The 14,081-nt window shown below is 39.5% G+C and overlaps 2 protein-coding genes across 3 annotated transcripts in view; both read left to right on the top strand.

The window, feature by feature from the left end:
* acsl3a (acyl-CoA synthetase long chain family member 3a) overlaps positions 1–8,609 on the top strand; it is a 28,857-nt gene extending 20,248 nt beyond the window's left edge. For both annotated transcript variants that reach the window (XM_078246767.1, XM_078246768.1), the window contains exons 9-15: positions 912–1,051; positions 1,190–1,362; positions 2,619–2,693; positions 3,211–3,399; positions 5,185–5,299; positions 6,593–6,750; positions 6,843–8,609. In XM_078246767.1, the coding sequence (XP_078102893.1) occupies positions 912–1,051; positions 1,190–1,362; positions 2,619–2,693; positions 3,211–3,399; positions 5,185–5,299; positions 6,593–6,750; positions 6,843–7,000 (1,008 nt within the window). In that variant the 3' untranslated portion in view covers positions 7,001–8,609. The remainder of the gene's footprint in view (positions 1–911; positions 1,052–1,189; positions 1,363–2,618; positions 2,694–3,210; positions 3,400–5,184; positions 5,300–6,592; positions 6,751–6,842) is intronic.
* A 1,714-nt stretch (positions 8,610–10,323) lies between these two features.
* On the top strand, positions 10,324–12,591 carry kcne4 (potassium voltage-gated channel, Isk-related family, member 4). Its single transcript, XM_078244394.1, has 2 exons — positions 10,324–10,380; positions 10,901–12,591. Exon 2 carries the CDS (start codon positions 10,940–10,942, stop codon positions 11,447–11,449), a length of 510 nt encoding a protein of 169 aa, XP_078100520.1. The 5' UTR covers positions 10,324–10,380; positions 10,901–10,939; the 3' UTR covers positions 11,450–12,591.
* The last annotated feature ends 1,490 nt before the right edge of the window (positions 12,592–14,081 follow it).

Raw genomic sequence — 14,081 nt, forward strand, 5'->3', positions numbered from 1 at the left:
GACCAGCTGGTTTTTATTGTTTTTAGTTTGTGCCCTTTTCCCTATTTAATATGAGTCCAGCTTTTGAAGACAGTCTGCTGATTTGGATAATGAAGTGTTCTTGATCTGTGGGTTTCAGTTCTCTCCACTGCAGTCCCTTAGAAAAAACCAAGATAAGTAAGGCATGCAACAGTTTTCTAGCCAAGAAACAAAATAATACCAATATCTTTGATATTCCCAGCACAGTCCTGTTCCTATCACCAGTTCACCCTATTTATTTATACCTGACTAATAAAATCCAAGGCAAATAAACACATTCACTTAATTCTCTCGCCTAAACCCACTTTATTCTACCTGCCTAGCACCAATCAGACTAGTAAGTAAAGTAGTAACATTAACCCTCTCGTCCATGAGTGCGCTTTCTTGTGTGCCGCGATACAGTTGGCATGTCTAGTTCGGTAGAAAGACAATAGTTCTGAAACTGCTCACTATCAGGTCTGTGGATCATCTTGAGTAACTGGGTTATGATTTCTAAAAAGAGGCATTGCTGTTGAGTTTTCAAATGTATTTTTTGTCATCTAGTTCCATTATATTGGAGAGATGGCTGACATCGCTACAGCTGATATGTCCAACACTGGGCAACTCACATCAAAACAATCTAAATTGATAAATAGTATGCATGTATTTTTTGATTTTGGGGTGAACTTTCCCTTTAAGCTTTTTTAAACCATCCTAATAAAAAGAAAAACAAATGAAAAAAACAAAACAAATATAAAACATATTCCAAATGTTTTTTGGTTTTGACCTTTTCAAGTCTTACATATTACTCCCGCTTTTTCTCTTATTTATGCGTTAGTCTTACCCTATATCTCGGCACTTCTCTTTCTTTCACTCTATCTCACCTCCGTCTCTGTTCCTCTTCCTGGTTCCAGGAGATTATGGATCGTATCTATAAGAACGTGATGACCAAGGTGGAGGAGATGAACTGTGTCCAGAGAACACTCTTCATTCTGGCATACAACTACAAACTGGAGCAGCTTGCCAAAGGATACAGCACACCTCTATGTGACAAGTGTGTAGATGAGTTGTTAGAGTGGCATTTTAATAAGAGTTAAATAATTTCTTCATGTTATTCTCAGGGTTCACATTTCTTCGTTTCTATTCTCCACTCCCCTATTAATGTACCTCTGCCTTCTGTTTATCCATCCAGGCTGGTGTTCAGGAAAGTTCGCTCTCTGCTGGGAGGTCGGACGCGGGTGTTGTTATCAGGTGGAGCGCCGCTCTCCGCCACCACGCAACGCTTCATGAATGTGTGTTTATGCTGCCCAGTGGGTCAGGGATACGGCCTGACGGAGACCTGTGGTGCTGGAACCATTAGCGAGCGTAAGCAGCAATGCGAGTCAAAAAGTGGTCTAGAGAAAAACAAATAAAAATAATAATAAATACAATATTACAGAATTATCTAAACGGCAGCTCTTGGCCAGAAAAATTAATTTTGTAAATTATGTTCCAATTTGAGTCATTTGAAAAATAAAGCAGGGTATGATTTAGGGCGTGGCTACCTTGTGATTGAAAAAGGTGCAAGCTAGCTAGCTAACGTGAGCTGATACCTTAGCTCCACTCTCTCATCCATATATGGTCACCTTTGGCTCCATAAAACCAAGATGGCGACGACCAAAAGCAAAAATGGCAACATCCAAAATGCCAAACTCAAGGCGTTAAATCGGTAGTCCAAAAAGGCAATGGGTGAAATTACAGTGGCTACATCAACTTCTTTTATACAGTCTGTGGGAACACCCAACAAATAAAGAAACTAATGACATCAGCCTCAGCTATACTGTTTAATGCTAATTAGCAAATTAACACGCATGCTAACAGGCTAAAGTGCACTGATGACCATGATAAACATAATAACTGCTAAGCATCAGGATGTAAGCATTGTCATTGTGAGCATGTTAGCATGCTGATCTTGTGCTGTGCCAGTGTTACAGAGCTGCTTGTATGGCTGTAGACTTGTAGTCTTATCTGCAATAACTCAATGTGAGAGGACAGCAATATACTGTATATCAACAGTAGCGACTGCTATTTTAAATAGAATAGAATTAAACAAGTAATTTGCTCCAAATGAAGACTCATTCGCTGGTAAAGTTGCATTGAGCAAATGTGGGAAGTTACTTGGAAAACGATTTCACATTTACAACCTGTAAGCTGAGATACAATCATTGGGAGGACATGAATATGGAAAGCAGTGATGGGAAAATAGATCAGAGTAAATAATAACTAGATATTTTGTGCGTGGGTTGTGCGTAAATGAATGCCACTCATAGCTGTGGTGGTTATGGCTGTCCTAACAATCGGTTATGAACTGTGTAGCTTATCTATCAGCTTTCATTGCCAAGACATTTGTCAAATAATGGAAATACTCCCAGCCTTTTCCCAGGACAGACTAAACCAACAGAGCAACCCACTGCTTGTCACTCTCCACTGCGGTCAGCAAAACATTGTTTTGTGGACATTCCTTTGGGATGGGGTGTCCATGGCGAGGGAACAAGTGAGGTTGTGTTGCTATGGTAATAAATGTCTTACCTTGATGCTATGGTGCTTTCTGATCACATGTGTGTGTTCGTTGTGTGTTCTAGTGTGGGATTACAGCACTGGAAGAGTGGGCGGGCCGCTGGTTTGCTGTGAAATCAAGCTCAAAGACTGGGTGGAGGGTGAGTGATTTGGAGACACACACACACACACACAGATTCCATGATAAAATAATACAGCGTCACATGGATTCACAGGTACGTAGTCAGGTAATCAGTCCTTGTTGCATTTCTTTCTTTCACGTCAGCACATGCACAAACACACATAAACACTTTTCTTTACAAATGCATTCAGCAATCATTCCCCAGGCCAGTGAGACTGTCTGTTTTTCAGGAGAGACCACTGTAGCTGGTCCATAACCTTTTAAGGAAAGTTATTTGCCTTCCACTACTGTAAAACCTAAAAAATCTTTTTACGTAAGGGATCATAACTCATTATTTAATACGCTCGTTAAATCTTGATACTTATCAAGTTGAGTTTATTGCCTGCTTGGCTTGCAGAACAAAAATAGAATCTAGAGTAAACATACTGTCAGGTTTTTATCTCCTCAAAATTATTATGTAGCAGGAACAAAAGAACTGAAGGTTTGTTTTATTGCATTTTCATTTGCAACCCACTGACTTTAAACCCTGCTTTCAGGTGGTTATCGCAGAACTGACAAGCCACATCCAAGAGGAGAGATTCTGATTGGTGGACCCAACGTAACCATGGGATACTACAAGAACGAGGTGAAAAACCAAGATTTCTTTGTAGATGAGAACGGCCAGCGGTGGTTCTGTACAGGAGACATCGGAGAATTTCAAGAAGATGGGTGCCTCAAGATAATCGGTGAGGAGAGGTGGATGGATGGATGATGGTTAAATGAGAAATGGTTGGAATTGTTGAGTAGGAGAGGCTATATAGGTGGTTTTATAGATGCAGATTACCACTTGGATGAATCTGCCCTGGTTTGCTACTATATCAACATTGTGCCCCAGATTCCTGGATTATTTCCAGATAACCTCTCTCCTCTACTTTCATCCATCAGTCTGGCAGGAAGCCTTGTAACAAATCAGATTGTACCTCACTTCTCAGAAATATTCCACAGTCCTGTTTACTTTAGTCAGCCAGAACCCCCAATTCTTCTCTGTTATCTAGATGATACTGGTCAGATATACACAGTTCAGTGTAAATTGGGCCTTTGCCCCAGCTTCTTCCCTTTTTTTCAAGAAATACAAACATATCCCCACTTATAGACATTCACATGGAAATACACATTACAGTTTTTTACGATCGCTATGACAATTCTTTCAATACTTTTAACAACTTTCCTAAACTCTTAACGCACCAACACACCTACAAAACACAATTGGCAAAACAGTTAATTTCATGCTCAAGATCACACATTGAAAACTAAACTCCAACACTGATTTTCAAAATACAATAATTCACTAACACAATACACTATGTCCACCAAAACAATGCAATCATGTCTCAAAATCTAATAATTCTTCCAAAACACTATCACCTGTTCTCTCCCAACAGGAACATTTAGTCAATCATAGAACAATATCATACAAAACACTAAGATCACATGGAATTACAGAAACTGCATTATTTGATATGTGTCAGGTCTGCCCTTATACAATAATAATAGACAATAGTATATTGTATTGATCATAGATTGTGTTTTGCACTGCAGTTTCTTTTGAAGCCTCTCTACATTTTTTTTTCATGATTATTTTTTGGGCTTTTCCGCCTTTATTTGACAGGACAGCTAGTTGAGAAAGGGGAGAGAGAGAAGGGGAAGACATGCAGGAAATCGTCACAGATCGGATTTGAAACCTGGACCTCTGCGTTGAGGCATAAACCTCCAAGTATATGTGCGCTTGCTCTACCTGCTGAGCCAACCCAGCCACCATTTTGTTTCTTTTGCTGCAGAGATTCAATACAAAAAATGAATGACCCATCTCAGAGTAGTTTTATAGAATGTACAGTTTATGAAAAAAAAGGAGACAGAGACAGAATTGTCCTGGTACTCCTCTTCCTCTCCCTCGTGAAGGCATTTTTCTTATTTTCTGTGTTCATCTACAGTATATTGTTCAAATAGGTCCTCTTTTACTGTACTACCATATGATCATGCGATTGAAAGAACCTCAACACCTGAGTGTGTTTCCTAGAAGGGAATCAGCTGTGATTGATCTATTTACATAACTTCAATCAGCTGTTTCTCAATAAATGCATGTATAAAATGCATATATTTGGGGATATATTTGTGTTTCAATGTACAATATGAACAGCTGTTCACTTTGACTTTAGCCTATAAGTTAGGTTTAGAACATGATGTTATCTGTTCTGTCATACAGAATGAAAGCATTTGCAAATTGGTCAGTAAAGATCCATTGTTTTGGTCTCGGTGGAGCTTGTGTGTAAAAGAAGTTCAAGCATTTTAAATGTGTGTTAACTGTATGCATTTTGTGTCAAAGCAACAAGAAATGTGTGAATTGTATAGCCTACACAGACAGATGTTGTGCTGTGTTAAGAGTTTAGGAAAGTTGTTAAAATTATTGAAAAAAGTGTCATAGCGATCGTAAAAAACTGTATTACAGGCAGCTGTCTCTGCTGTGTTTCCAGATCGTAAGAAAGACTTGGTGAAGCTGCAGGCAGGAGAGTACGTCTCCCTGGGAAAGGTGGAGGCCATGTTGAAGAACTGCCCTCTGGTCGAAAACATTTGTGCCTATGCCAACAGGTGTGTGTGTGTGTGTGTGTGTGTGTGTGTGTGTGTGTGTGTGTGTGTGTGTGTGTGTGTGTGTGTGTGTGTGTGTGTGTGTGTGTGTGTGTGTGTGTGTGTGTGTGTGTGTGTGTGTGTGTGTGTGAATTAAAAAGGGATTCTATTGTTTAAATGTGTAAATAGACTACTAATGCTGTCAGTGCTTACATTTTCAGTTAGATGTAAGAGGATCCATGAGGTCACAGCTTAGAGTCTCCCCCATTACTTACTGAATGTTAAAACTTTACTTAAAAAAGCAAACGTAATAAGGAAAATTGAGAATTAGGAGGAGAAAAAGGAGATGACTAGAAGTAATGTGAAGAGTCACAAGCCCGCAGAGAATTATAACCCAACTCTGCTGCTCCGCCAAGATCTTGTAGCTCATTGTTTTGGTTTCACGGTTTGCAAATGTACTTCAGGTTCAGTCTCACCACTCTCATCAACCCCCAAACCTGTTTTCTATCAACCACAGGTGGCTGCTTGTAGCAAACAGTTATAAAACCAACCTCTCACAGCATGGTCTTTTTCTATTTCCAGTGATATTTACAGCAAATAGCTTACTGTCGATAAAGCCAAGTGCCGAGGCTACGGCTTGACAATAACTATTACATATTATAACTGCAATGCTTCAAGTGAGCGCTGTGAAGCCATGTCTTTATGTTCCCAGTTTAGTTTGTTCCCTTGCACGTGCACACGAGCACTAGCAAGCGGGTGATGAGATACACATTCCTGCCCACTATTCCACTGATCTACAGATGGCAGTAATGCGCCAGAGGCAGGGAAGAAGAACAAGAAAAAGACCGTTAGCAATTTAACATAGATGTAAACAATACAGATTATAAACTTTTAAGAAAAAGAAGCCTTGCAAATGTTTTATGAGGAAATGCATTCAACATGTTCAATGCCAAGGATACGCACAACGAGTTTTGGTGAGTAACATTGAATGTAAACCGAAACTGTGTTTGTTAAGAACTTAACAGTGTCAGATTTGACACTGTGAGTGTGTGATTCAGTTGTGTCAGTGAAAGAGCCTAGTGTTTTAAAGACATTTGGTGGTTGTAATCTGTTCACGCTCTGCTCAGGCATACACTGTTTCCTTTTCCTTGTATGGTTAAATATCTCACTTGGTGAAGAAGTTATGGAATGCGCGAGCACGTTTGTGCTGCATCACCTTATTCGGCTGCACATTCACTCTCTAGAATATACTTAATGACTTTGTTTTTCTTTCATTTTGACATCTCTCTTGTGGTCTCCTATCCTCCCGCTTTGCAGTGATGAGACATACGTGATTGGCTTTGTGGTGCCCAATCAGAAGCAGTTGCTGGCTCTGGCTGACCAGTACGGTATTCGAGGCACATGGGAGGAGCTGTGCGAAAGTAAGGCCATGGAGGAGCTGGTCCTCAAGATCATCACTGAGGCTGCTCTAGCAGGTCAGAGGAGGTTAAAGAAGAGGTTTTACTGTGTCGGAATGTTTTAGGGTTGAGTTACGAGATAATGTTTCTTCTTCTTCTTTCTGTCGTAGCCCAGCTAGAGCGCTTTGAGATCCCGCTCAAGATCTGTCTGAGCCCAGACCCATGGACTCCTGAGACAGGATTAGTAACTGATGCATTCAAGCTCAAACGCAAGGAGCTGAAAACACATTACCAGGACGACATTGAGAGAATGTACGGTGGGAAATAACGACAAGGACCAGAACAGCATTGTTCACTCTCAAAGAACCGACCAACACTTGACTCTGAACACTCCTAGTACCCTTTCACTGCTCCTCTACAGTATATCCCTTCCCATGAGCATAAGAGCCACCCTGACCTGAATTTGTGGTAAATATTAACAGAAAGAAGCTTAAGGGTATGCTGTTACCAATTCCATCATGGAACTAGCTTTTACTTGAATTTATAACTAAAGACAGGCTGAAAAAGAAAACACAAGAGATCCCTGTCCACTGCAGCCTTTTCCCTTCTTTTCGCCCAGGTGTATGACCTCTTTGTGGGGATCTTTATTGTTCCAGATGCGAGTTATGAAACAGATGGTATGTTAGCTGATGTTGTCTGTTGAACTCTTTCTGAATGCCACAGCAGAAGCTCAGGTTAGGCGGACAGGTTTGTTGCCTTGTTTGCTTTGTGCCCACCTATAAGACACTAGATTGGTTACATATATCTCTAAATCTTTCCTTAAATTCATGTTGATTCTCTTATTTAACTTAAAAGTTTCAAATGTATACTTCCTGCAGGTCAGGAGACAGTCTTTTGTTTCTTTTTTTTTCCTTCTTTTTTCTAACAATTGTTTATTTTGTCTCCCACCCACAGTGGGACTTTGACTCCCCTGGATGTGGGACGTCTCTCATCAGTACATATTGATACCAAAAGCACAAAGTCATTTGAGGGCTAATGAGAGCAGCTTGGTCAAAAAACTGCTAAGGTCATATCTGGTGAAACAATTTGTATCTTTTTCATTATCAACATTAAGGCCATTGTCCTTTTTTCGGAAATGAGAATAAATTGCACCTAATTTAAAAGTCTAAAGTCTTATTTAGAAAGAAAAGAAACAAAGATGCACTGTTGTTTAGTCTATTATATTTTCCTACAGTGATAGAGTATACTTTTTTATGTGCTGTACAGACCACATTGTTCACAAAAATGCACATTTACTTGCTTGTATTACAAATGAAATGACTGTGTAATCATTGTCAAATGTGAAAAATCATAGTGCACTATGAAAATGTATCATGTCTGTCCAAATAAGGCAGTTGATTACAGATAGGACATAAATACAACTTTCTCAATGTGCCTGGGTGGGTTGCAAAATTAGCTCACTTTGACAAGTGCGACTTCGGTGTGTGTAGCAAACATTTATTCTGCAGGACTGTCATTACCATCTTAACATTACATATTTTTGTCATCTGCACAAGTATGACTAAGTGTGTGACTCAAGTCCATACTCGGCACAAACATGGCTCCAGAATCCCTCACAATGTGACACCTGTTGCCTTCTCTTGTGATTCTTAGTCATCCCTTTTCTATTCCCTTACTTTCTCCGTGAGTGTATATGTACACACACACACACACACACACACACACATATATATGTATGTATGTGGAGCGGTGATCAGCAGATGAAGCACATGTATAGCCTCTATTTTAACTTCATTATCATAGACTTCTTTTGAAGCTCCACTCCTCCTTTGTATCCAGAGCCTGCATTGTAACATAAGTGCATCTAACTATTTATTTGTAATTTGCCTTTGGAAATCTACTCAAATGAAGAAAATAAAGATTGTGTTTGGTCTACATGAAGGTGTCCTTTATTGTCTTGAAAAAGATCATTTTATTTTTCTGCGACAGTCACCAATTCTAATTAATTAAATTAAAAGTATTAAGCACTATACTTATTTTGTATTCAGCATATCAGTCTCATTGGGTGGGAAAGTGAGCCCTATGTGACTAAAAGACAGACAGATGATGACATATATTTATGTCTGCTACAGCTGAAAGGAGTGAAATCAGCCTTTACTGATTTAATAATAGTAATAAGTGATGAGTGAACCTAATCCAATTCATTCATTAATGCTCACCATTTCAGCCTGATCCTTGGCTGTGTCTGGCGAAAAGGGAGAAGTTCAGTCAAATTAAATTAAAAAGTCATATAGAGATGACATTTTTAAAAGAAAAGGAGCCGCCCTTAGAAAAATCACTTTAGACTGTTAAATCAAAACGCTAGTATGAACAGCAAACCAGTAAACCAGCAAAAAGATGTCCACTGCCTGTTAATTAGAGCTTTGGTCTCTGTTTGGGTATTTACTTCTAAGTTGGTGATGCATGCACTAAGAAGCTGCAGGATTCTATCTCTAAACCTGCACTGTTTCCAAAATCCTAGCTTCATAGAATTCTGCACTGGCGAAAAGTAACAATTTACTTCAGTGCTACTCTTAAGTACAATGTTAAACTATTCAACAGATTCACTTTACTTGAGCATTTCCATTTTATGCTAAATTATACTTCTTCTCTACCACATGTCAGAGGGAGATATTGCAGTTTTTACTCCATTACATGTATTTGACAGTTAAAGTTACTTTTTAGATTAAGACTTTGCATTGACTAAACATATGACATATGACTTATAAAATACAATGCATTGCTGGGCGAGCGAGAAGCACAAGAAGCATGCAACAGGGCTAAACCAAAGCTTTCTAATCTTTTTGTCAGTCTGGTTGGGGCCCCAACATATTTTTGTATTGTTGCACTGGTACTTAAACTTAAGTAATCTGAGTACTTTTTACCACTGGAATTTCACTGGATATAATAAATGTCCCTTCAGACTTATTGTAAATCATCTGAATATTTGTCAGCATGAATACCATCATGGCATCATGGTGCGTCTCTGACTGTCCCTCTCTGTATTACAGTATGTGCCATGGTGAGTGTACTGAAAGACATAATTGGTTTTTCATTGTAGTCTGTAATTTCCACCATGCCATTCTTGAATGTGTTGCATGATTTTATTTATAGGCTTAGGCATAGGTTTAGGAAAGGAAATTGAAAAATCCTGTGTGATGAGATGAGGAGAGTAGATGTATTTATTGTTTGTACTCCAGGAGGCTTGATGGAAAATAATGAAACTGGACCAGCCTGGCATTTGTAGATATGACCATGCATCCAGAGAGTGTGATTGAATGACTTTATGATTAATATACTTTTATCACCAGTTTCTAAACCGTTCTTCTTAAATGTATTTTTCCATTCCATTGGGTCTCTTTCTGTTTGGCCTATCAGTAACTCAGTAAGTCTAATATACTCATGGGCATTTGCTTTCATTAGAACCCCCTAGAGGCGTGAATAATGTTAAAAGATACATGTCGTTTTTTCTTCTTCATTTTTAACATGCCGTCCCTTCAGGGCTTCCATACCACCCAGGACTCATCTTACAATCAGTCCTCATCACGTGACTTATGACACTGCAGGGTCTTTATATAAATAACTTCATCCATTTAGTAGCTCTGACAAACTCTAGAAGAGCTGCAAGGAGACACAAGAGATTCACATGAGACATAGCTCTTCAGTTTGGTGAGTAGACAGTTTATGAATGCGTTATTGTTTACATAGGCCTATTGTTAGTTTAGTTTTATATATACTCAATCATTTTGTGTTAACTTTTAGTAACTTTTTCTAAACCACTTGAAAGTCTTTTCCTCATAAAAAATGAACAGAAATAGCAAACAAAAAAACTTCAACAATATATCTTCAGAAGAACGAGAGGTTGTTTATTAAAGTATCCTGACGGAAACTTAAGACTTTAAAGTTGCATTTCAAATAAAATGCAATAACCCGTAAACTGTTCTGAATTCCATTTGCAAAAAAAATCACATGGCAAAGGTAAAGCATTGACGATTATTTATCTGTTGCGTTAAATTTGCTTTTCATTGCAATGACCATGACTCTACAAATGTTTTCATAGTTTTTCATCACTTTGCAATCCCTTTACAGCAAAACTCCAGTCACTGGGAGCGTATCCTTGTGCGTAAATCGTGCATAAAGGTGAAAAGAAATCCTCATATTTATGGATGTACTTCTGTATCTTTTTCAGCGCACTTTCTAGGTCTTCCACATAGGCTGCACTGAAAAAATGGAACAGTTGGAAAACTCCACAGCATCACCCAAACGCCTCTTCCTGCACACACAGAGCACCGCGCACTCCCAGGCGGACAAAAGCGACGCGTACCTGTACATATTAATAGTCATGTCTTTCTACGGAATCTTCCTCTGTGGTATAATGCTGGGCTACTTCCGCTCCAAAAGGAGAGAGAAAAGGAGAATAAACATCTTCACGCGCCTCGTGCACGAGGAGGAGCAGCGGGAGTGGGGCGCGCTGCCCAAGAAACACAGCCTTACCTTTCCCGCCGCTGTCTCGGAGCTGCGCTCGGTGCAGGTGTCCCTGCCTTTCTGCGGTAACCACGGCAACAACTTCGGGCATCTCCACTACGAGGGCGCGCTGCCATCACCGCTGGCGTGCGCACAGTGCACGGAAGAGAGCAGCATCAGCTCCCTGTGCTCCACGGACACGCGCTTCGTCATAGAGGAGGAGTCGGACAACGGCGCGGCCGATGGGTTGGAGGGGGACGTGAATTGCAGATGATTCAGGCTGAACTTCACCCAGAAAAAAACTCTGTGTGTTACCGTCCATGGCCAAAAAAATAGAAGAAACATCACCTGGAGAGAAGCACAGGATGTTCTCAGGCTTCTTCATATCACAGAGGCCCAAACAGTCAACATCATCCATGTGTTATCCACAAAAGGGCTGGAACAAGTCAAACAACACTATGTGGTCAATGTGATACGTAGGCTATTAGACGGTAGTCAGTTTAGAGAGGGGGCATTGGTCCAGAATATTTTCGCTTGATGTTTGATATTTTTCCATGATCTCTACTCTCTATATTTAGGAGAGTAAGAACAAGTTCTGATTCAGTGCCACACCTGCATACTACATTCTCAGTAGCAACATGAAACCATATACACACATTTGGCCATGTTTCTTTCTTTTTTCTTTTTTTTTTTTATGAAAAGTGATCATGGTGAGAGTGAAACATATAATTACAATGGTCATTGTTATGTTATATGTTGGCATAACCTATAGATAGTAATGCAATTATTCAATTCAATCCTACAACTTTATTTATCCCTGCAAGGGCAGTTGTATGCAGCAGCTCACCACCCAGGTCCACACACACACACACACACACACACACACACACACACACACACACACACACACACACACACACACACACACACATCAATAGCTATATGTTGTAATAATTCATTAATAGATTAACAGATAAATATAAATATCCAAATATATCTAAAATATAATACAATAATTGCACTGAACAAAAGAATAAACTATGATTTACAATTTGTATTATTGATTATACAATACACTATTATACTATATTATTTCATTGTATAACTATGACTTGCCTGATTCGATGGTGACCCCACCCTGCTGGAGCCCACTCCTGACGCCACACTGAGAACCAACTCACTGGTTTGGGCTGATGACTCACCCTGCAGGGGACTGAGTGAGAGACCGCCTTTCTGGCTCTTTGGACTGAACTTGACTTGCTCTTGCCTACATAGTCTTGAGTATTGAAACGTACCTGGAACCCACTTGAAAGATTGTCTAAACTAAAATGTATTTGTTGTAGCTTCATGATCAGCACTGCTCATACACAGTCAATAATGTAGGTTTACTTGATGAAAGCAATGCACTCTACATATTGTTGGTATTTTTCACACTTTGTAGTGTTTCAGAAAACAATAAATGCTTCTGAATTGATGCAAGTGTCTTTTTTTGACTTTAATGTTTCACCAGTGGAGGGCACTCTTGTAATGCTTTCTGATTGTGGTTACTTTTAACGAATAAGGAAGATGAAAGGGAGATGAAGCCATGGAAAGAGTGACTCTATTATTATCATGATATTTTTAGAGATAGCCAGCCTACCTAAATTATTGGAATAATGCAGAATAAGGCAGATAATAACTGAATCAGTACCACCAAAGCAGCATAATGCTTCTCTTCTTCTTTTTCTTTTTTTCATATCTTCAGGCAAACCTGTCTCTAACCCTTTATTTCTTACAGAGACACAGCACACTGTCCCAATTATCCCAATTATGTTCCTGTTTTAAAATGACAATGCTCAAACATTTGATGGATCCTAAAACTGAATAAAGATTTATTTTATCATTTATTATTATTAATTTGTAAAGTAAGTGTGGAGGTTTATGATCATGCAAAAGACCCCTTGAGGGATCATGGACTCCATTTAAAGATCCATCAGACTCTATAACAGACATAGAAGACAGTCACTGAGTCTTTATCCCTCAAACAATGAACAGTTTATCTGAAGATAAAAACCAGAGGAAAGATGCTAGTTGTAGTATGTTATATATTTGCTATTATTGTTATACTTTGACTTTAAAGGATCTTTTTTTTGTTCAGTGTAAAAACCTCCACATTAAACCTACTTTGATTCATAAAAATGTGAAAGTGTGAATTGCTGTGAAAAGAAGAGCTAAAGAGGGAGACAGAAGCATTTTTGTATCTCTCCCTCTCTGTCTTCTTACCATCCGGGCAGCTTGACACAAATAACAGACTTGTTGAAGCATTTGAAATCTTATTTCCTGCGCAACATAAACACCCCACTGTATAATTTATGTACAAAAAACACACACAACCACACAGTGAAGCATTCATTTATTATCAACAAGGAAGTTGAGAGGGATGCACTGCTGTTTCTCTAGCAAAAATATTGTCCTCTCTTATGGTGCAACAGCAGCTGTGCATGTGTGTGTGTGTGTGTGTGTGTGTGTGTGTGTGTGTGTGTGTGTGTGTGTGTGCGTGTGTGTGTGTGTGTGTGTGTGTGTGTGTGTGTGTGTGTGTGTGTGTGTGTGTGTGTGTGTGCGTGCGTGCATGCGTGTTTGTGTGTGAGAGAGAGATAGGGGGATAGAAAGCAAGGGATTTTCTCAGGAGAAAGAATGAGTAAGAGTAAGCAGGGTGAGAATAAGAAGCAGATGAGAGTGTCTCCTGCGTCGTGAAGCAGGATGTTTGTCATTAGTGTCCCCCTGTGGGAGTCTGTGGTGGGGCCTGTGTCGTGCCTCAGGCCTTACACATACACACCATTAATGAAACGAGTCACTTCAAACCCACCATCTCTCTCCCTGTTTCCATTCTTTCCTCCTCCTTCCTCCCTCCCTTTTGTCTCCCTGTT

Source organism: Sander vitreus, chromosome 3 (assembly GCF_031162955.1).
Source record: "Sander vitreus isolate 19-12246 chromosome 3, sanVit1, whole genome shotgun sequence".
In the NCBI taxonomy this organism is placed as follows: domain Eukaryota; kingdom Metazoa; phylum Chordata; class Actinopteri; order Perciformes; family Percidae; genus Sander; species Sander vitreus.

Bases quoted from the DNA above. Each gene is read 5' to 3' on its own strand.
- kcne4 (XM_078244394.1), top strand. From the start codon at position 10,940: ATGGAACAGTTGGAAAACTCCACAGCATCACCCAAACGCCTCTTCCTG.